At 44.3% G+C, this 21,859-nt stretch overlaps 1 protein-coding gene across 4 annotated transcripts in view; it reads right to left on the bottom strand.

Moving 5' to 3' along the window:
• The window catches only part of LOC137380248 (high mobility group protein HMGI-C-like), a 290,841-nt gene that overhangs the window by 156,947 nt on the left and 112,035 nt on the right, over positions 1-21,859 (bottom strand). For all 4 annotated transcript variants that reach the window (XM_068052102.1, XM_068052104.1, XM_068052101.1 and 1 more), the window contains exons 2-3: positions 9,705-9,993; positions 1,095-1,178 (exon numbers count right to left, since the gene is read on the bottom strand). In XM_068052102.1, the coding sequence (XP_067908203.1) occupies positions 1,095-1,178; positions 9,705-9,821 (201 nt within the window). In that variant the 5' untranslated portion in view covers positions 9,822-9,993. The remainder of the gene's footprint in view (positions 1-1,094; positions 1,179-9,704; positions 9,994-21,859) is intronic.

Below are 21,859 nucleotides of genomic sequence, written 5' to 3'. Positions count from 1 at the left end.
TTTGGACATGTCTTTATATTCTCATTCTATTTACACTGGTAAATTCAAATAGCCAGATCATTCTTTTAATGCAAAAAAAATGACTTTGAATCAACAGAAGCAGACTGTCAATGATGAGGAACAGGTCCTTATACTTAAGATCGAATTGTGTAGTAAAACCCCTGTTTTACTGTTATTATTGCTCAACTGCTGTTATTATTTTACAGTTGAACCTGTCCTAATTTATGAGGAAAGGTTAAGGAAGTTGGGTCTTGTTTTCTTTGGAAACAGGGAGGCTTTGAGGTGACCAAATTGGCTTTTCCAAGATTATGAAGAGGACTGACAAAAGTTAATCCAGATCAAATAGTTCACAATGGCAGAAAGTTTAAACATCGGGGACAAACAGTTAAAAAAAAAAAAAATCAGGAGGCTTGGAGGATGAAGGGAAATCAGATCGGCTTTTCCTCCCCCACACACAAAGGGTAATAGAGTTGGTGCCATACTTTACAAGGCCTGGGCCTTTGAAGTGAGTCGTATAAATCAATTCAAGGGCCAATTAGATATGTTCCTGGATTGAGAAGGTGGATGGTTGGGCTTGAGATCAATCAGGAAGAAAAGACTAAGTTTTTAATGAGTTAGCACTCCCAGGGCAGCGTTCCGCATGGTGGAGCACTCTGTAGGATGAGCCAATATGCAGATTCACCTCGTCTGCCTATTGGATTTGACATTAAAATATGAAGAAAGCTTTAAACGACACCAGATCTGTGCTATGTTAGATTTAGCAGTGGCTCGTGAAGGTTTGCCAAACCACCACGATTGTCCTGGGATCACTAGGAATTGAAAATTAATCTCCAGAAACTGAAGCAAGAAAAACCAGAGAGAGATATTATGGGGGCATTAAAATATAAGTTTTTTTTTGTTTTCTTTGAACACTTGTTTATTCGTTCTAAAAATACCGGAGATGGAAAAATGAGTTTTGACTGGGTGGAGCCAGGTCAGGTGATGAAATCTCCAGGAATACATCCAACCAGAGTTGGAAACCCTCGCTGTGTGGGAAAGAAATGAGGACATGTCTAATAAATGTGTAAATAAAGCATTTCTTTCCTAGCAGGTACCTTTTGCACTGCTCGTGGTTCCTTGTTCTTGCTGCCTATCGGTCTTCCTCGAGGTCGCTTTGGAGTAGGAGGTCCAACAGGTTCCTGAAGGACAGAAGTACATGTGAGGGTTAACATTGGCATAAAGTTGAGAAGCTTGCCAAAAGAGTATCCTTTAAAAAAATAACCTATATATAAAATAATGCCACAGGATATAAGATCTGTGCAAAACCAGAGTTGCTTCATAATCTCCATACTCTTACTTTCACCCAACTGGAGTCCTAATTTCTACAATCCTGAGCTTCAGAGGTCTTCAAACAATACGTGCACTTGATACAGCAAAAATATCACACTGACACAATGTCCAGCCCCCTCTGCCACCGGCCCTCACCGCCCCCACCTCACCCCACCGTGCAGTATGTGCAGTCTACAGGGTGCACTGGAGCAACCTATTAAGGTTACTTCAAAGCTCCTCCCACCCATGCAGCCTCTACCATCGCGAAGAGCAGGAGCAGCAAAGTTGTGGCAATGATTTAATTTCCAAGTTGCACAGCATCTCGACTTGGACATATATCGCCCATCGTCGTCGGGACAATATCTGGGAATTCTTGATGTAACGTCATGGCAGCAGCGCCTTCTCCACAGGGACTGGAGCGGTTCAAGACCGACAACCACTTTCACAGGACAACTAAGCATGGGTAATAAACGTCGCCTTGCCAGTGTCACCCAGGACCTGAGAACAAAACTGGAATCGGGCCATGGGGAATTAATGAGTACAGGGAAGAATGGAGTTACTTTAGGCATCATAGGCCAAAATGTTTCAGAATGAGTGAAATAGAGGTTAAAAACAATTGGCTTCTCACGGTAGCTCCAACATTACTGCAAGAAACATGGGGAAGGAGTGTCTGGGTACACATGGAACACACTGTTCCAGAAATGGTTGGTCCATTCACCATGAGTCACCCAGAGAGAGATGAGGAAAAAAACCTTAACCAAATCTCTTCCTGCATATTATTCTTTTGTTTCTTTATATGCATTTTTAATATCAGTTCAAATGTATACTATTTCAGGGTATTAAGTTTTCTTCTGATATTCTCAGCCACAGAAATAGAACTGACATTGCCAGTATTATCAATATATTAGCAAGCAGTGACTGTAATATAAGAAAGACTGTAATATTAGAAACAATAATCAGGGAAAATATCAACGGACACTTAGAGACGTTTGAGTTAATTAAGGACAGTCAGCATGGATTGTAAAAGGCAGATCATGCTTGACTAATCTAATTTAATTTTTTGATGATGCATCATCATGAGAAGGCAGTGGATGGTGTTTATATGGATTTTAAAAGAACACTTAATAAGGTACATAAAAGGTTGGTTAACAAAACTGAGGTTCATGGAATTGGAGGGTCAGTGTCCAATTGAATAAAAAAAAATTGGCTTAAGGACAGAAAACAGCAAATCATAGTAAATGGCTGCTTTTCAGAGTGGAAGATGATAGACAGTGATATTCCCCAAGTTCAGTGCTGGGACCACTGCTTTTCTTGCTATATATAAATGAATTGGTTCTTGGAATACAGAGTAGAAGCTCAAAATTTGCTGACGGCACCAAACTTGGAAGTGTGGCAAACAGTGAGGATGATATGAACCACCTGCAACAGGACATAGAAGGCTAACAGAATGGGCAGAGAGGTGGCAGATGAGATTTAATACTGACAAGTGTGAGGTGATGCATTTTGGCAGTAGGAATAGCGAGGAGCAATATATACTTAATGGCAAAGTTCTAAAGAGTGTGCAGGAACAGAGGGACCAGGGGATGCATGTGCATCGATCTTTGAATGTGCAAGACATATTGAGAGAGTGGTTTGTAAAACATACGGGATCTTGGGCTTCATAAATAGAGGCATTGAGTACAAAAGCAGGGAAGTTATGCTTAACTTTTATAAAGCCCTGGTCAGGAGTATTGCATCCAGTTCTGGTCACCACACTTCAGGAAGGATGTGAGCATCCTTGAGAGATAGTGCAAAGGAGATTTACCAGAATTGTTCCAGGGATGGGGGATTTTAGTTGCAAGGTTAGGTTGGAAAAGCTGGGTTTGTTCTCCTTAGAACAAAGGAGATTGAGGGGAGATTTAATAGATGTGTACAAGATTATGACAGACTTAGATAAGTTAGACAAGGAAAAACTGTTCCCATTAACAAATGGTACAAGGACTAGGGGACACAGATTGAGGGTTTTGGACAAAAGATGCAGGGGGAATATGAGGAAGCACTTTTTTATGCAACGGGTGGTAATGACCTGGAACTCATTGCCCACAAGGGTGGTGGAAGCGGAGATGATCAATGACTTCAAGATGGCCACCTGAGAGAAATAGACTTGCAGGGCTACGGGGATCGAGCAGGGGAGTGGGACTGACTGCATAGCTCCGTGGAGGGCTGGCATGGACTCGATGGGCCGAAAGGCCCCCTTCTGTGCTGTAACTGACTCTATGACAAAGTATGGAACATGCATCAATACCCAATAATTCCACGACAGGCTCTCTGCACTGCTGCTGTGAAAGCTTCAAAATATTCATTGCAATAAATGAAGGAGCACATTAACTGCTCAGTGGGTTAATACACTATGTTGTATGAAATTGGTGCCAGATCTGATCTCAGCTGAGTTAATTGAAATATTAGCAGGAAGGATGCAAAATGCTTAATTCAGAGGTGAGAGGAGGAGAATTTTTTTTTTGTATGCAGCGTGTTACGATTTGGAATGCGCTGCTTGAAAGGGCAGTGGAAGCAGATTCAATAGTAACTTTCAAAAGGGAACTGGATAAAAACTTGAAGGGAGAAACACAGCAGGTCGAGGAGGAAAGAGCAAGGCATTGAGACTAAACGGATCACTCTTTCAAAGAGCCAGCACAAGCATGACGGGCTGAATGGGCTACTTCTGTGCTGTATAGGAACACAGGAACAGGAGTAGTCCATTCAGCCCCACGAGCCTATTCCGTCATTCAGTGAGATCATGGCTGATCTGTGACCTGACTCCATATACCTACCTTGCACCATATCCCTTTGATTCTATAATCCGATCAGAAAAACATGCTTAGACAGCAACAAAAATATGCACCAATAGAAATACAGATAATACTAAATAACAAGGCAAAAAATCCCTGCACACTTTTTTTTAAAACCATTGCTGAAAGGTGCTATTCAGCTTTAAGAAGTCACGTCTTCAAGATCATGCCTTCATTTAGTCATTTGCCCATTCCATAAGGGCAAGCAACTGAATGGGAGAGACCTGTCCCAAACTGCAAGATGGTACTAATTGCCATCTATTTGAATGGATTTTACAAGTGTAATGAGGCTCGACATGCACAGCCCGAAGAAACAGTGCAAATGTTTTCAGTGTTAACTCTGGAGCTCGATTCCAGATTCAACTTGGCATCCAACTCCAGCAAGCCCCAACCTACCTAGTTCCTTCGCTCACCACTCAAGTATGGAAAATATTCCATTTCCCAACACTTCTCATCTTGATAAGCAAAAATGGAAATTTTTTTTAAAAAAGTTTACCATAAATCCTTTTACTCGGCTGGCATTAAATTGAAATCCGAGTACCACTTGCCACAGATCTGTAAAAATATCACGAACGCTTGAGGGTAAATTTTCCCGATCGTGCATTAAGGGCGAACAGCCTCGTCTGCTTTGAACACACATCAGAAAACTGCACGCATGCAGCCCATAATTTTACATTCATAATGCACTGAAAAACAAGTGCTCAGCGTTTCCAAGTTTCCGGAGTTCGGTGAGGCCCTGGATTGGGAGCGTGTGATCGGAACATTTATCTTTCAGCAAGCCTGCAGGGAGCAGGCAGGAAAGTACTAAGATGGCCAATCCATGCCCTATAATCACTGCTTAATGTCTGTCTCCAGCACTGTTAAATCTGATAATGCACAAAGACCTCTGTGATCCCATTTGCAAGGCTCCAAATATTGGGTTTTAAGGACTCCAAGTTGAAGTTGGTGCAGAAACTAATTCAGCCCAGAGAGGTCAGTGATAACACTGTGTGACTATAATGTTGACCACAAAATATTCTGGTGATACCTGGGGATCGACAACATGATCCGCGCACACTCCTTGTATGGGCAACTGAGCTTGCCTGTGGAGGAGTGAGATGACCTCTCCTTATAATATGAGGCCAGTTTATAATAACAGTTCACCGACTCTCCCTGTGTACAACACATGGCACACTGGGAGAGCAGGTATTCCAGTTCAAATGCCTTCTTACAGTTCCATGTCTATTATTGCTGCTGGTGCTTCCCCCGTGGCATTGCTCATGGTGCATGAGTCAGAGTACCTGCTGTTTTATGGCAATCAGGATGTTGGCAACAGCATATGACAGGGAAAATGTTACAGGGAGCACCTGTGGCACCTTTCAGAAAGCGCACCCTGTATGCAAGACTTTTAACATTTCACTAGTCGATCGTGGGGGAGTCCAGCTCAAATGCAATCTTCAAGCGAAGTAGGGTTACAATGTGAGAGATGATTGAACTAGGGTTACAATGTGAGAGATGATCGAACTAGGATATGCAGATGGAACTCAGATCCTAGTTGAAATCTACACATTGTCATAACTTTTATCCATTTATATGATAAATCCCAATGCCCACATTTATAATGATCAGTGCCAATGTAAACTGGTCATACTGTAATTACACTCTCCTGCCAGTGATGGTGCTGCAATGCTACTATTGGCAGGCAGATGTAAGAATGATGAGACAGGTTTGCATAGTTTCCATTATACATGTGGACATAGTAATTAACAATGGAAAAAGTTAACAAATGTAAGACTTTTAATATTTTATGAGATAGTCATTGCTGTGAGCCTCTATTGAAAATCAACTAACCTCAAGATCAATGAGTTTCTCAGGCTCAAGATAAGCAGAGCGGTTATGGTTTATAGTCATTTGATTTGAACAAGCACCCAAAGTCCCTAAATAAACGACAATAAGCACAAACTTTAAAGACTTGCTAGTGCTCACTGGTGACCCAATACACATAAAGTGCTGTTTTTGTTGTGTTACTATTCTAATTACACCAGTTTCCATTCTGTCTTTCTACTCCTGTGGTTATGTTTGAGCTATGAGCCTCAGCTTGTGGGGTTTACATTCTTTAATACACCCAGCAATCTTGCTTCTTCCAAACATTGACACACATGGGCAGGCATGTCTGAGCAGTGCCGCAGGCATGTGATTTATACATATTTTAGTGCTCGAGTTTCACTGCACGAAGTAAATATGGCCCAGTTATATGTCATCATATAAGACAGAATGGAATGGAACTGGAAGGGGGGGCTCGCTGATGTAATGGGCTGGACACCATCCTTTTACCAAATCCCACCATGGCAAGTTGGGGAATTGGATCCAGTAACCTGTGGGCTGGTACAGGATAAAATAGCTTTTGACTTGCCGTGAAAACCCAATTGATTCACTAGTGGCCTTCAGAGAAGGCAACCTGCTACCCTTACCTTGTCTGGCCTACGTGTGACTCCAGTCCCACACTACATGGTTGACTCCCGATGCCCTCAGGGCAACTAGTTTGGGGCAATAAATGTGGCCTTTCTGGTCTCGCCCACATTCTGAGAATAAATATTAAAAAAAGGATTCAATTTCGGACCAGAGGAGATGCAAGACTCATTTGTCTCCTTACTATAAAGAGGCCTACTGTTCCCAGCCCAAAACTGCACCTAATTTGGCCATTGAATTGGCAATCTCACCTAGAACGCACCACTGTGAGCAAGGAAAAGTGTAGCATTGTACTGGATCTACATTTGATTTATTTCCATTTTTCTGTCTGAGGAACAGGTGCGTGTGAACTGACAGGGACATCCCACTCCAGGTGACATCTCCTCACCTTTTTCCAGCCTCTCACAGGGTCACCAGAAACAAAATAAAGAACTTGCATTTCTCACAATATCCCAAAGCTCTTTACAGGCATTTAAATACTTTTGAAGTGTAGCCACTGCTGTAATATTGGAAACGTGGCAACCAATTAGCGCACAGCAAGCTCTCACAGACAGAAATGTGAAAATGAGCAGATACTCTGTTGGTTGAAGGATAAATATTGACCAGGACGCTAGGCAGAACTCCCCTGCTTTTCTTTGAAATTTAGTGCCATGGCTTTTAGGTCCACCTGAAGGAGCAGCTAGGTCCCCACGTTAAAGTCTCATCATAAAGATGGCACCTCCTCATTACTACACTGGATTGTCAACCAAGATTATGTGCTTTAAGTCACTAGAGTGGGACTTGAACCCACCATCTTCAGACATGGAGACTGGAATTCTACCAACAGAACCACAAGCATTAGAAAGGCAAAGGTTATATTTACCTTAACTATGACCCCAGTGGTTGACATGGGTCACCCTGCAATCCCCAGCAACAGCACCTCATGCATCACTTGAAACTATGCACTGACCCCCACCTTTAGTTCAGCAAATACCCCCTTCTGCCTTACTGCTTCTAGTACAAAACTAAATTAGGTCGCCCACTGGCCAAAGCAAGCCAGGAAATCCTAATTAGAGATTGACTTTTTTCCCCAAGCATTACTGGATAATTAGGATGGAACCTGGCTTCAGTTGAGAGTGGCTCCAGTGACCTCTAACTCTCCCAGTATTCAATAACTACACTACAATACTGCCAGTGTTCATGACACAATAGAGCAAATTTTACAATTTCAACTAGAACTTTGAGTGACAGTGCTCCAATTGGGAATTCAGGTCCAATTCCTGACCCACAAGGTTTTTTAGGCAATGTTCCGAGGGGGCACAGACTGAAGGTGATTGGTAGAATTATAATATTTATGCAAAAAGAATTGGCACAATGCAAGGTGCGGGGAGCGAGAGAGGAACTTCTCCGGTCGTTATGTAACTAAAATCATAGACATATTCCTCTTAGTTGCATTTACAATGTCAGTACACGTAGAGACCCAGGTGGTCTCCATGGACTTGTATGGAAATAAAAATTGGGAGAGACGTCAAACAGGCTGCTAATTCACAATCGCACAAAGTCAAAATTAACCACCTATAGATTTTTAAAGGTGGTCCACAACCTGTTATTCTTAGGTGTTAGTGGGAGGAAGGATGGGGTGAGTTTAGTATGCAGTGCCTCTAAAGAACCTTTCCACCTAATGGCAGGGGCACACATTTGCACCCACACATGGAATTGTGTCGTACACTGCAAAGCTGCTTCTCAGTGGGTTCAGCATGTTGTAACAGCAGCCGTATTTTGTTATATATGATGTTCCCCAACCTCATCGTCCCGTCTCGCCCATCCCCACCACACAGACACACATACACACATACACACACACACATGCCTAAGGCTCAATGCAGGCTTCAGGGAGAGCACCTCGCCTTTCGATTAATCCAGAAGGCTGTAAAGTGCCTAATCATCAAGCACAACAATTTCAGATCACACCACCTGCTCCCATTTTCTCGGACAGCAGGCGCTGGTTATGGTTCTACAGTAACTATTTACACCTCCTCTGGACCCATTTTTGATTAACTTTACTCTCCCTATTACCCCCTTTTGCCTTCCATCATCATCCCTCTTATCATTTAATCACTCCTGCCCTCCACCCTATCATTATCCATACTGCATGTTCTCTCCTCCCTCCGCATATTTTTTCCCTGGCTCGGCACTTGCTTAAAAACTGCTAAATCACCAGTTCTGGTGAAAGGTCATCGAGTTGAAACACTGGGCGGAATCTGATCAGCCCCGCAGAGGCGGCTTTGGAGGCGGGGGGTGTGCGTAAATTCGGAAAGGCGCGCAGTCGGGTTGGCTCCCCGACACATTCCAGCTCTGTGCGCTTTTGCTGGAGGCGGGCAGACAATTAGGGTAAATTAAATGTCAATCAGAAAGATTGAACCGAGTACCATGGATCTTGTGAGCAGCCCATGGCAGGTGAGAGGAGCGGGCAGTCGGAGTCTCGTAACTTTTTAGGCTGTGGAGGAGTGGCAGAAAATGGTAAGGCTGCTGTCTACCTATATCGCAGCCTTGCCACTGAGCCCTGTAATAGTGCAGACGGCTATCTCCACTGGCTGTACGCATTACACTTTCCAGCAGTTACTGGTGCCTGCAGTGCCTCCCTGCTGTCCCATCAGTGTGGCCCTCAGCAGTACTCCCACTGGTCTCACATTGGGGGCTGGCAGCCTCCAGTGGCCTCGATGGATTGCCTTCTTGCCTTTGGAACCTGCAAGTCGTCCTTAATTGACTGGCGAAATCGGAGGTGGCACCTTAATTGGCCACCTCCTCTCAGATTCCTCCTGTGGCTGCACCTCTGACCTCTGTGGGGTCAGGACCTGGTAATGGTCTCGCACCTGAACATTTTTGTTCAGAACGGAGAAGATTCCCCCCATTAACTTGGCTTCTCTCTTCACAGATGTTGGCCAGACCTGCTGAGCATTTTGAGCATTTTCTCTTTTTACGAGCCAGGGTGAACTGGTTCGGCCAGGACAGAAGTCTAAAAGGCATGTCCCAAAGATAAGGAACGGCCAAACATGACTCCGAATTACTCAGTCACTATCTCCAAGGCAGAATCATTTTATGAAGTGACTGCTTGAATTGTTAATGAAACAAAAGGCTTACTTGAGGCTGCTTCTTTGGTCTTCCTCGACCTCTCCTCACAGGTTCGGCTGGAGCAGGCTGCTTGGGAGCTGCTGCGCCCTGTCTGGATGGTCCCTCTCTTGCCCCACTGTTGCTCATTGCTCTTTCCTGGGTGGGGTAGGGGGTGGGAGGGGGCGAGATTTCCTGAGATCTTCAGAACAAAGAGGGCGGGAGCTGATTCTGTAATGACCACTGTTTCCCCAAGAGTCAGGATACCCCACACCTGAGGAAAAGGCCAACTCTTCAATTCAGCAAAAAAAACACACGTTACCTGCAGAGCAAAAGAGAAAGAAAAACAGGTCAATCCCAAATTCCGACAGCAACTTATGTTTAAATAGATTTCACATAACAAACAATTGCCCACCTCCCGCCCCCACTCTTCCTCCCCTGGCAGTTTACAAAGAATTCGAGGTCATTAAGCAGTAAGTCGGACAGAAGTGGTGTTTGAAGGCCCTGTTGAAGACATAGGCTTTTTGAAACCTTTGAAGATGAAAATAGGCAAAGAAAGGTGCTAAGATGCAGGAAGAGCGCTCCAGAGATCAGGAACATTGCAGCTGAAGGTTCCGCCACCAAAGTTAGAGAGACCATACCTACAGCACTGTATACCGTCCTCCTTACTTAAGGAGGGAAAACCTTGCATTGGAGGCAGTTCAGAGAAGGTTCATTAGGTTGATTCCTGGGATGAAGGGATTGTCTTATGAGGAAAGATTGAGCAGGCTGGGCCTATGCTCATTGGAGTTCAGGAGAATGAGAAGTGATCTTGTTGAAACATATAAGAAATTCTGGGGGGGCTTGACAGGTATTGGCGAGGATATTGAGAGGGGTAGAAGTGACAGACCTTGGAGTGCATGTCCACAGGACCCTGAAGGTGGCAGGACAGGTAGACAGAGTGATGAAGAAGGCAGATGGAATGCTTTCCTTTATTGGCCAAGGTACTGAATACAAAAGCAGCGATGTAATGCTGGAACTGTATGAAATGCTGGTTAGGCCACAGCTGGAATATTGCATACAGTTCTGGTCACCACATTACAGGAAGTAAATAATTGCTCTGGAGACAGTACAAAGGAGATTTACAAGAATGTTGCCAGGGCTTGAAAGTTGCAGCTATGTGGAAAGATTGGATCGACTAGGGTTGTTTTCCTTCGACCAGAGGAGGCTGAGGGGTGACTTAATTGAGGTGTACAAAATTATGAGGGGCCTAGATAGAGTAGACAGGAAGGACCTGTTTCCCCTAGCGGAGAGGTCAATACCAGGGGGAACAGATTTAAGGTGATTGGTAGAAGGATTACAGGGGACATGAGGAGAAACTTTTTCACCCAGGGGGTGGTGGGTGTCTGGAATTCACTGCCCAGATCAGTGGTGGAGGCAGAAACCCTCAACTCTTTTAAAAGTTACCAGGATATGCACCTGAAGTGCTGTAACCTGCAATGCTACAGACCAGGTGCTGGAAGGTGGGATTAGACTGGGTGGCTAGATTTTTGGCCAGCGCAGTCATGATGGGCTGAAAGGCCTCCTTCTATACTGTAATTTTTCTACGGTTCTATGCTTAGATGCCAAGAGGATGTTTCCCCTTGTGGGGGGAATCTAGAACTAGGGGGCATAGTTTCAGAATAAGAGATCTCCTGTTTAAGATGGAGATGAGGAGGAATTTCTTCTCTCAGAATGTCATGAATGTTTGGAATTCTCTTCCCCAGAGAGCTGTGGCGGCAGAGTCATTGAATATATTCAAAGTTGAGATAGACAGATTCTTGAACTATAGGGGAGTTAAGGGTTATGGGGAACTGGTATGAAAGTGGAGTTGAGGCCATGATCAGATCGGCCATGATCAGATCAGCCATGATCTTATTGAATGGCAGGTGCAGGCTCAATGGGCCATATGGCTTACACCCATTACTATTTCTTATCTTTTTATGACTGCAGAGCAGAATGGGGACACACAGTAGTCAGAGTAAGGAGGATTGAAGAGTGCAAGCTGGGATGTAGGGCTGAGTAGCCTAAAACAGGAGGCTGGATTTGAAAACAAGAAACAAGATTTAAAAGGCAATGAACTGGACGATAAGAAGTCAGTGGAGGTTGATAAGGATGAAGGGTGATCTGAAAATGGTGGCACTGTATTCTGAGGGAAGGTTTATAGGAATTCAGAGGTAGGTTTTAAGGAGCGTCTTAAAAGGAGGAGAGAGAGGTAGAGAGGCGGAGGGGTTTAGGGAGGAAATTCCAGAGCTGAGGGCCCAGGCAGCTGAAGACATGGCCACTAATGGTGGAGCGATTAAAATTGGGGATGCTCAAGAGGCCAGAATTAGAGGAGCACAGAGATGTCAGACCTCTGTGCGGCTGGGGGATGTTACCGAGATAGGAAGACAAGGTCATGGTAGGATTTGTAAATGGCGGGTTTTCCAATTTTCTACCCTTTACCAATTTTTAATCTTTGAAACTTCTATGCTATAATAGGAGAAAACAGTTGTAGTGATATCACAACACTAAAGACATTGCTGACCCTAGGATTAGCATCAGGCATCTCAAGTTACTTGACCAGAGGGGTCTCTTCGTTGCTCCATATACCTCTACACACTGGCACTCAGCTCAAACAGGACAGGCTCAGTTCAAGCATCTCAATGCCAAAGCGGGCTAAGAAGAAGTAGCAAAGGGACCTTTGCAAATGGATTGCAAGGGCAGAAAGCCTTTAATCTCCTCTGAGGAAAGAAACCAGAGCTTTGACCAGAAGCTTACCTAGACCAAACGTCAGAAACTGTGCAAAAAGAGAAAAAAAACTCCAGTTGATGTATTACAATACTAGCAAGATCAGACTGTCCAATCACTCACAAATTTCCCCTTCCCACACAGTGTCTCATTCTGAAGTAGGATGTACACAATCTGTGTGCGTTTTTCTGGTACCTTGCACATTATGAATGTTCCTGTTGTGTTGTTGAATTGATAAATAACCTGTCTACGCAAGTCTGGATATGGTTATAGTTGCATCAATGAGGAGCCTTTAAAGGAAAGAGGCAATGAGTGAATGTGTTAAACTGATTAATTAGGAGTCATTAGTGTTGACTCATTGTGACTCCAATATTTAGTCAATGTTAGTCCATGCTTCAAAAGGTCAATGGTCTTTAAATGTTTATTGCGCGTTTTTTTTCTCATTCCCTGTAGGGCTAAAGACTAGCAGTGATGAAGAATGGATTGTTTCCTGCCCTGCGTTCTATAACACTTCTGTATTAATCCTCCTAGGATAGGCTAGCGTGAACTGAGAACATGAACGTTTGTTGAGGGCCAACAGCCTAATGCAATGTCAAGGTTCACAAATAACTGTTATTAATAACTTTCTTGAGTCATTTATTTTGCATTTCCCTCCTGATAGGCTCCAAGTCATATAGTCTACCCATACAAAAAGTCTTGAACTCGTTTCCCAGCCTCCGTCAATTACCTTCTATAGTTAGTAACAAGGAGGTAGAAAGGAGTTGTACACAGTTACTGCCATCTTAGAATTTACCTCCCGCCCTGCCTGTATGGTCTGGTCTCTCAATGGCTGAGATAAGAAACTCTCTGTTTGAGGAATCGTGGTGTCAATCCATGTCCACCTCTGAAATGTTCTGGAGGCTACACCATGCTACCATCTGGCTCTCACTTTTCATCAAGTTACATTTTTACACTTCTCATTTCCTTCCCAGGAGCCATCGATTCCTTACTGACGTACAATTCCACTGGTGACAGGAGCTCTGCACTACCTTGTACACTCATAGCCCCACCTCTGCCCATATTGGCCACTTTGAAGGATCGCACATTCTTCATGTGTGAGCCTTCACAGAGAGAAAGAGTTCAGCAGGTTGTTTGATCAGAGGGGGGCATCACATCTGACCATTCCCTCATTGCTAAATGTTGTCCTTTCTTATTATTGAACATGGTCCTTCTTAGGTGTCAGGTACCTGTCCAGTGGGTAGTACTCTTGCCATTGAGTTAATAGGTTGTGGCTTCAAGTCCCACACCAGGGACTTGAGCACAAAATCTCGGCTGATGCTCCTAGTGTATTACTGAAGGAGTGCTATGGTGTCGGAGGTGCTGTCTTTCAGCTGGGACATTAAATCGTCTGCTCTTTCAGGTGATGCAAAAGATTCCATGGTGCAATTTTGATGAAGAGCAGGGAATTCTTCTCAGTGTCTGGTCAATATTCATCCCTCAACCAACACCACTTAAAAAAAACAGATTATCACATTGTTGCTTGTGAGATCTTGCTGTGCGCAAATTGGTTGCTGTTTTTCCAACATTACAACAATGACTACACTTCAAAGAACTTCATTGGCTGTAAAGTGCTTCGGGCCGTCCTGAAATTGTGAAAGGTGCTACATAAATGCAAGTCTTTCTCACTTTGTTATCTTGAAATCCACCGTCTTGCTAGCAGGCAGTCACATAAACATCTGCACTCGGGCATCACATTCTTTGTGTGTGCAAGTCTTCTCAATGGCTGTTAGCAAGTCATCTGATCATGAAGGGATCTGCAAGTAAATCCCATTCTGTCCTCATCCCATTGTTGCACCCACTGTAAACATCAGCTCATCCAAAACTCTGCTGCCCATATCCTAACCTGTTCACCCATCACACCTATACTCTCAGGCATACACTGGCTCCCACTTCAGGGAGACATCAAATTTAAAATTGTCATCCTCTTGTTCAAATCCCTTCAAATGCCTCACCCCCTCCCTACAGCCTCCAGCTCTGAGATCTCCGAACTCCTCCAATTCTGGCATCTTGAGCATTCCCGATTTTCAGCGCTTTACTGTTGGCCAGGCCTTCGGATGCCTAGTCTCTAAACTCTGGAATTCCCGTCCTAAACCCCTCCGCCTCTCTACCTCTCTTGCCTCCTTTGACATGCTCCTTATCAACCTTTTGGACCAAGCTTTCGGTCACCTGTCCTAATATCTGCTTGCAGCACCAAATTTTGTGATACAGCTCTACTTTCTGCTCAACACTGTGATAAAATTAATCAGCGAGCAGAATGGGAAGAAAAGTACCTGTAGGGAAGGTAAATATATTCAGTATTCATCTCAGCCAGCAGTGCAAAGCTAGCCTCTGAGGAACAGAACAGGTTACTACTGTTTGCACACAGTATCAACCAGTTTCAAAGTGAACTCCAACGGAGTGTCCCTACTCCTCTTGTGTAAGTTGTGATTTCTTACAGAGATAGCAACAACTTGTCAATATCTTACCCAAATGACCACTCTTTATTTTACTATTCTTTGGGGTGTGGGTATTGCTGGCAACACTGGCATTTATTGCCTATCCTGAACCCATGGTTGCCAAAGCTCTCCAGCACTGAGAGTTTTCCTTGGCTTATGCTATAGACTAACTGATGGGAGATTGATAGCCACGATTAGCTGACAGCTCCATTATCATTGTATCATTTGACTACCAGGATGGTAGAAGCCAAATTAAATGGACCTTGGACTTTCTTTTTCCAGCAACTCCGATGTTCCTTGTTACCCTTGAGAAGGTAGTGGTGGATCTTCTGCACGTATAATCTTAGACCATCGGAGGGAGGTTGCGGGTTAGCATGGCAGCTGAGCTTGATTGTGCAGTCAAACAACGACGACTTATATTTATATAGCGCCTTTAACATAAAACTTCCCAAGGCAGTTCATAGGAACATTATAAAACAAAATACAAGCCACATAAGTAGATATTAGGTCAGATGACCAGAGGTAGGTTTCAAGGAGTGTCTTAAAGGAAGAAAGTGAGCTGGGGGGGAAACAGAGAGGTTTAGGGCGGGTATTCCGGAGCCTGGGACTGAGGCAAGTGAAGGCGCGGCCACCGGGATGCACAAGAGGCCGGAATTAGAGGAGCGCAGATATCTCGGAGGGTTGAGGGACTGGAGGAGATTACAAAAGTAGGGAGGGGTGAGGCCATGGAGGGATTTGAAAAAAAGGATGGGAATTTTATAATCGAGATGCTGCTTGAGCCAACATAGGTCAGTGAACACAGGGGTGATAGGTAAAAGGAACTTGGTGTGAGTTAAGACACGAGCAGCAGAGTTTTGGATGACCCCAAGTTTACAGAGAGTAGAATGTGGGAGGCCAGACAGGAGTGCATTGGAATAGTCAAGTCTAGAGGTAACAAAGGCATGAATGAGGGTTTCAGCAGCAGATAAGCTGAGACAAGGTGATGTTACGGAGGTGCAAATAAGTGGTCTTAATGATGGCGCTTAGGTTTGAAGCTCATCTCGGGGTCAAATGTGACACCAAGGTTGCAAACAGTCTGGTTTAATCTCAGACTGTTGCCAGGGAGAGGGATGGAGTCGGTAGCTAGGGAATAGAGTTTGGAGCAGGGACCAGAAACAATGGCTTCAGTCTGCCCAATATTTAATTGAAGGAATTTTCTGCTCATCCAGTACTGGATGTCGGAAAAGCAGCCTGATAATTTAGCCACAGTGGAGGAGTCGAGAGAAGTGGTGGTGAGGGAGATCTGGGTGTCATCAGTGCAAAGGACAAGGCTGAAGCATTTGCATCGATCTTCAGCCAGAATTGCCAAGTGGATGATCCATCTCTGCTTCCTCCTGAGGTCCCCAGGATGCCAGTCTTCAGCCAATCAGATTCACTCTACATGATATCAAGAAATGGCTGACGGCTTTAGATATTGCAAAGGCTATGGGCCCTGACAACATTCCAGTACAGCACTGAAGACTTGTGCTCCAGAACTAGCTGCACCCTGGGCCAAGCTGTTCCAGTACAGCTACAACACTGGCATCTACCCAGAAATTTGGAAAATTGCCCAGATATGTTCCGTCCACAAAATGCAGGACAAATCCAACCCAGCCAATTACCGCTCTGTCAGTCTACTCTCGATCATCAGCAATGTGATGGAAGGGGTCGTCGACAGTGCTATCAAATGGCATTTGCTCCACAATAACCTGCTGGATGATGCTCAGTTTGGGCTCTGTCAGGGCCACTCAGCTCCTGACCTTATTACAGCCTTGGTCTAAACATGGACAAAAGAGCTGAACTCCAGAGGTGAGGTGAGAGTGACTGCCCTTGACATCAAGGCAGCATTTGACAGAGTATGGCATCAAGGAGCCCTAGCAAAACTGGAGTCAATGGGAATCAGGTGAAAACTCTCTGCTGGTTGGAATCGTACCTAGCACAAAGTAAGATGGTTGTGGTTGTTGGAGGTCAATCATCTCAGTCCCAGGACATCACTGCAGGAGTTCCTCAGGGTATAGTGTCCTAGGCCCAATCATCTTCAGCTGCTTCAGCAATGACCTTCCCTCCATCATCAGGTCAGAAGCGGGCATGTTTGCTAATGATTGCACAATGTTCAGTACCATTCATGACTCCTTAGATATTGAAGCAGTCCGTGTTCATATAGCAAGACCTGGACAACATTCATACTTGTGCTGATATATGGCATGAATATAACTTGCCACTTAAGTGCCAGGCAATGACCATCACAAACAAGAGAGAATCTAACCATCACCCCTTGATGTTTAATGGCATTACTATCGCTGAATCCCCCACTAACAACATCCTGGGGGTTCCCATTGACCAGAAACTGAACTGGACCAACCACAGAAATACTGTGGCTACAAGAACAGGTCAGAGGCTAGGGTTTCTGTAGTGAGCAACTCACCTCCTGTCTCCCCAGTGCCTGTCCCCGATCTACAAGGCAAAAGTCAAGAATGTGATGGAATACTCTCCACTTGCCTGGATGAGTGCAGCTCCAACAACACTCAAGAAGCTCGACACCATCCAGGAAAAAGCAGACCGCTTGATTGGCACCCCATCCACCACCTTCAACATCCAATCCCTTCACCACCAACGCACAGTGGCAGCAGTGTGTATCATCTACAAGATGCACTGCAACAACTCACCAACGTTTCTTGGACAGCACCTTCCAAACCCGCGATCTCTACCACCTAGAAGGACAAGGGCAGCAGATGCATGGGAACACCACCTCCTGCAAGTTCCCCTCCAAGCCACACACCATCCTGACTTGGAACTATATCGCCGTTCCTTCACTGTGGCTGGGTCAATATTCTGGAATTCCCTTCCTAACAGCACTGTTGGTGTACCTACACCCCAAAGACTGCAGCAGTTCAAGAAGGCAGCTCACCACCACCACCTTCCCAAGGGCAATTAGGGGTGGGCAATAAATGCTTGCCTAGCCAGCGATACCCACATCCCATGAACGAATTTAAAAAACTAACACTGTGGTTTCGGATGATGTCCCCAGTCGGAGTCACAGGATTGCCATCAAGGATGGGAGGGCCAGCTAATTTTTCTCTTCCCTATCTCCAGGGTAACAGATGCACACTATTTAGAAAGGACCAAATTCAACTTACTAAGTCTTCAAACAGCCAGTCGCAAAAAAAAAGATTAAAGTCAGCCAATTGGGAAAAGTTCCTTCCTGGAAGAGATTTTGGTTGATATGGTACAAATTGTTTCAATACAATTTGTGGAAAAATCAGAGAGTCATACAACACAGGAGGAGGCCATTCGGCCCATTGTGCCTGTGCCAGCTCTTTGAAAGAGCTATCCAATTAGTCTCACTCCCCCAGCACTTTCCCCATAGCCCTGCTAATTTTTCCTTTTCAATATTTAACCCTTCTGAAAGCTACTACTGAATCTGCTTCCTCCACACTTTTAGTGTTACATTCCAGACCACATCTACTCGAAAAATGTATTTAATTTGGAAGGAGTTCATCACGTCATTATATATACGCCATCAAATACAAGGATAACAAAAATAACAACACTTCCCCTTTAAGGGAATGGGCGAGGGAGAGGTAACTCTTCGGCCATTAAGAATAAGCATATATAACATTTTGTACAAATTAACCTTGGGTTTAGCAGGCAAACCAGAAACATAATGGACTGACACTGGCTGTAGGGAGATGAATGCTCTTTAGCAGCGGCAGACCTGTGTGGACATTACTGGCCTGTTTGATCCCTCACACAACTGGCAGTTCCAATTGGTTAATCATTACATTCACGCAATATAACAAAATAGGCTCCACCAACCATTGTCGGTGAACTCAGATCACCCATCTCTGTCTCACACTGCCCATTCCACGCAAGACAAGTCAACGTGCTTTCAATTGTGATCAAAAGAAAAGCAGGAAATGCGAATGAAGAGCAGAAATGACTGATCATTACACAATGTGTCGTTCAGCACCAGTTTATAGAATCATAGAAACTTACAGCAAGAAGGAGCTCACTCAGTCCATCGTGGCCACGCAGGCTCTTTGAAAGAGCAGTCAACCTTAATCCCACACGTCTGCTTTGTCCCCCCATAGCATTGTGGGTTCCTCCAACTCAACTTTTAAAATTATTTATGGAATCAAATTCCACCATCTCTTCAGGCAGAGCAGTCCAGATTCCCAAAAAAGTTAAACTAACATTGTTAAAAGGAGATGTTGACCAATTTTCTCCTTTCAGATGTTGACTGCCTCCTGTCTGTATTTCCTGCTTTCATTTCAGCAAGTAATTAGGAAGGCAAATGGAACGTGGGGCTTTATTGCAAGGGAAATGGAACATAAAAGTAGGGAAATAAAAGCAAAATACTGCGGATGCTGGAAATCTGAAATAAAAACAAGAGATGCTGGAACCACTCAGCAGGTCTGGCAACATCTGTGGAAAGAGAAGCAGAGTTAACGTTTCGGGTCAGTGACCCTTCATCGGAAGGGTTCCGATGAAGGGTCACTGACCCGAAACGTTAACTCTGCTTCTCTTTCCACAGATGCTGCCAGACCTGCTGAGTGGTTCCAGCATTTCTTGTTTTTATTATAAAAGTAGGGAAGTCTTGCTGCAACTTTACAGGGCATTAGTGAGAACGTACCTCGAGTACTGTGTACAGTTTTGGTCACTTTATTTAAGGAGGGATATAGTTGCATTGGAGGCAGTTCAGAGAAGGTTCACTTGGCTGATTCCTGGGATGAGGGGTTCATCTTATGAGGAAAGGTTGAGCAGGTTGTGCCTGTACTCATTGGAGTTTAGAAGATTGAGGGGTGATCGCACTGAAATATAAAATTCTGAAGGGGCTTGACAGAATAGATGCCGAGAGGATGTTTCCCCTCATGGGGGAAATCTAGAACTAGGGGGCACAGTTCCAAATTAAGGGGTCTCCCATTTTAAGATGGAAATGAGGAGTCACTTCTTCTGAGGGTCGTTAGTGTTTGCAATTGTCTTTCTGAGTGAGCGGTGGATGCTGAGCCATTGAATATATTCAAGGCCAAGTTAGACAGATGTTTGATTGTCAAGGGTGTCAAGGGTTACAGGGGGCATGCAGGAGTTGAGACCACAGTCAGATGGCCCTTCAGAATTTTATATTACAGTGAGATCACCCCTCAATCTTCTAAACTCCAATGATCTCATTGAATGGCAGAGCAGACTCGAGGGGCTGAATGGCCGACTCCTGCTCCTATTTCTTATGTTCTTATGTCGGACTGGAAAAACCATCCCATGAGAGATAAGCAGGCACCATCAATTCCACTCACTGCCAACTGGGCCTCCATGTACACTGCTCTGTCCTATATTACACAGAATTTCACAGCACAGAAACAGGTCATTTCTCCCAGTCTATGTCAGGTGTTTATGCTCCACATGAGCCTTCTCCCATTCCATTTACTTCATCTCACCCTATCAACGTATCCTTCCATTTCATTCTCACTTGTGCTTATCTAGCTTCCGCTTAAATATATTCATGTTATTTGCTGCAACTATTCCTAGTGGTAGCAAGTTCCACATTCTTGGCACTCTCGGGGTAAAGAAGTCACTCCTGAATTCATTATTGGATAAATTAAGAGACTATCTTATAATGATGGTTCCCAGTTTCAACTGCCCGACAAGTGGAAACATCATCTCTATGTCTATCCTTTTAAACCCCTTCAGAATTTGACCTCCATCAGGTCACCTCTCAGTTTTCTCTGTTCTAGAGAAACGAGCCCCATTGCCTAAAAAAAGAGCGGGCACGATATGTGGCCACCAACACCTAATAATGCAGGTCAATACCTGTTTCCCTGGAAGCCTTCATCTTAAAGTAGTCATCCATTTCACCCTTATTTGAAGAAGACAGTAGAGTAACATCAGGGAAACAAAGGCTAGGCTGTGCAGCCATAGCTCATGACACTTGTGTAGCAATCCATGGAATTTGTATCCTAAAAATTCTTCTATCTTACACAGATTTCATGGGCCAAGGTGAAAGTTATCAGAAAACGGGGCAAAAAATTTTAGTCAGAAAGTGGAGTATTGTGGAAGACAGAAATTATTTATAGCCATAGGGTCATTTACAGCACAGAAGGAGGCCTTTCGACCCATCGAGTCCATGCCGGCCCTCTGTAGAGCAATCCAGTCAGTCCCATTTCCCCACTTTATCCTCATAGATCTGCAAGTTTATTTACACAGAGCCTTTCACAACCTCAGGATGTTCAAAAGCGCTTTACAGTCAATGAAGTACTTTTGAAGTGTAGCCACTGTTGGAGTGTAGGAAACACAGCAGTCATTTTGCACACAACAAGATCCCATAAACAGCAATGTTATAAAGAGCAAATCACCAGTTTTAATGATGTTGCTTGGGGAACAAATGTTGGCCAGGACACCAGAGAGATTTTCCCTGCTCTTCCTCAAAATACTATGATGGGAAGGGGTTAGCAGTACGGGAGAGAGAGCAGAAAACCACATCCAGTTGAATTCTTGTAAGGAAGCAAAGGGAATAGAGGGGCCAAAAGACCAGACCCACAGCAGAAAAAAATGATGGACGGTTTGGAAAGTATGTTGGACAGACCAATGGTCTTCCCTTGTCCAAAACGTTATAATGTTATCATGGACAGTGACAGTTCCACCTGGATGTTTTAGCTGCAAAATCAACTGTGCTCAGCTGCCCATTTTATGAAGTAAATCCAAACCAGTAAAAATGTCTTATCCTCATATGTGCAGCTTGGTTTTTTTGAATGTTTCTTTTTAAGCTGCATGGTATCGAATGCAGCTTCAGACACAACCATGTGCTCATGAGTGCAGCTTCGATAATTATCAATGCTTCATTTGATTGTGGAATCATGCAATACAGAAGGAGGCCATTCAGTCCACAGCACCTGTGTTGTTGACTCTTGAAATAGTCCCAGCCCGCCTCCCCATAGCCCTGACATTTTTCCTTGT

The sequence above is a fragment of the Heterodontus francisci genome, chromosome 19, assembly GCF_036365525.1.
Source record: "Heterodontus francisci isolate sHetFra1 chromosome 19, sHetFra1.hap1, whole genome shotgun sequence".
NCBI lineage: Eukaryota > Metazoa > Chordata > Chondrichthyes > Heterodontiformes > Heterodontidae > Heterodontus > Heterodontus francisci.
This window is presented reverse-complemented; position numbering and strand designations above follow the sequence as displayed.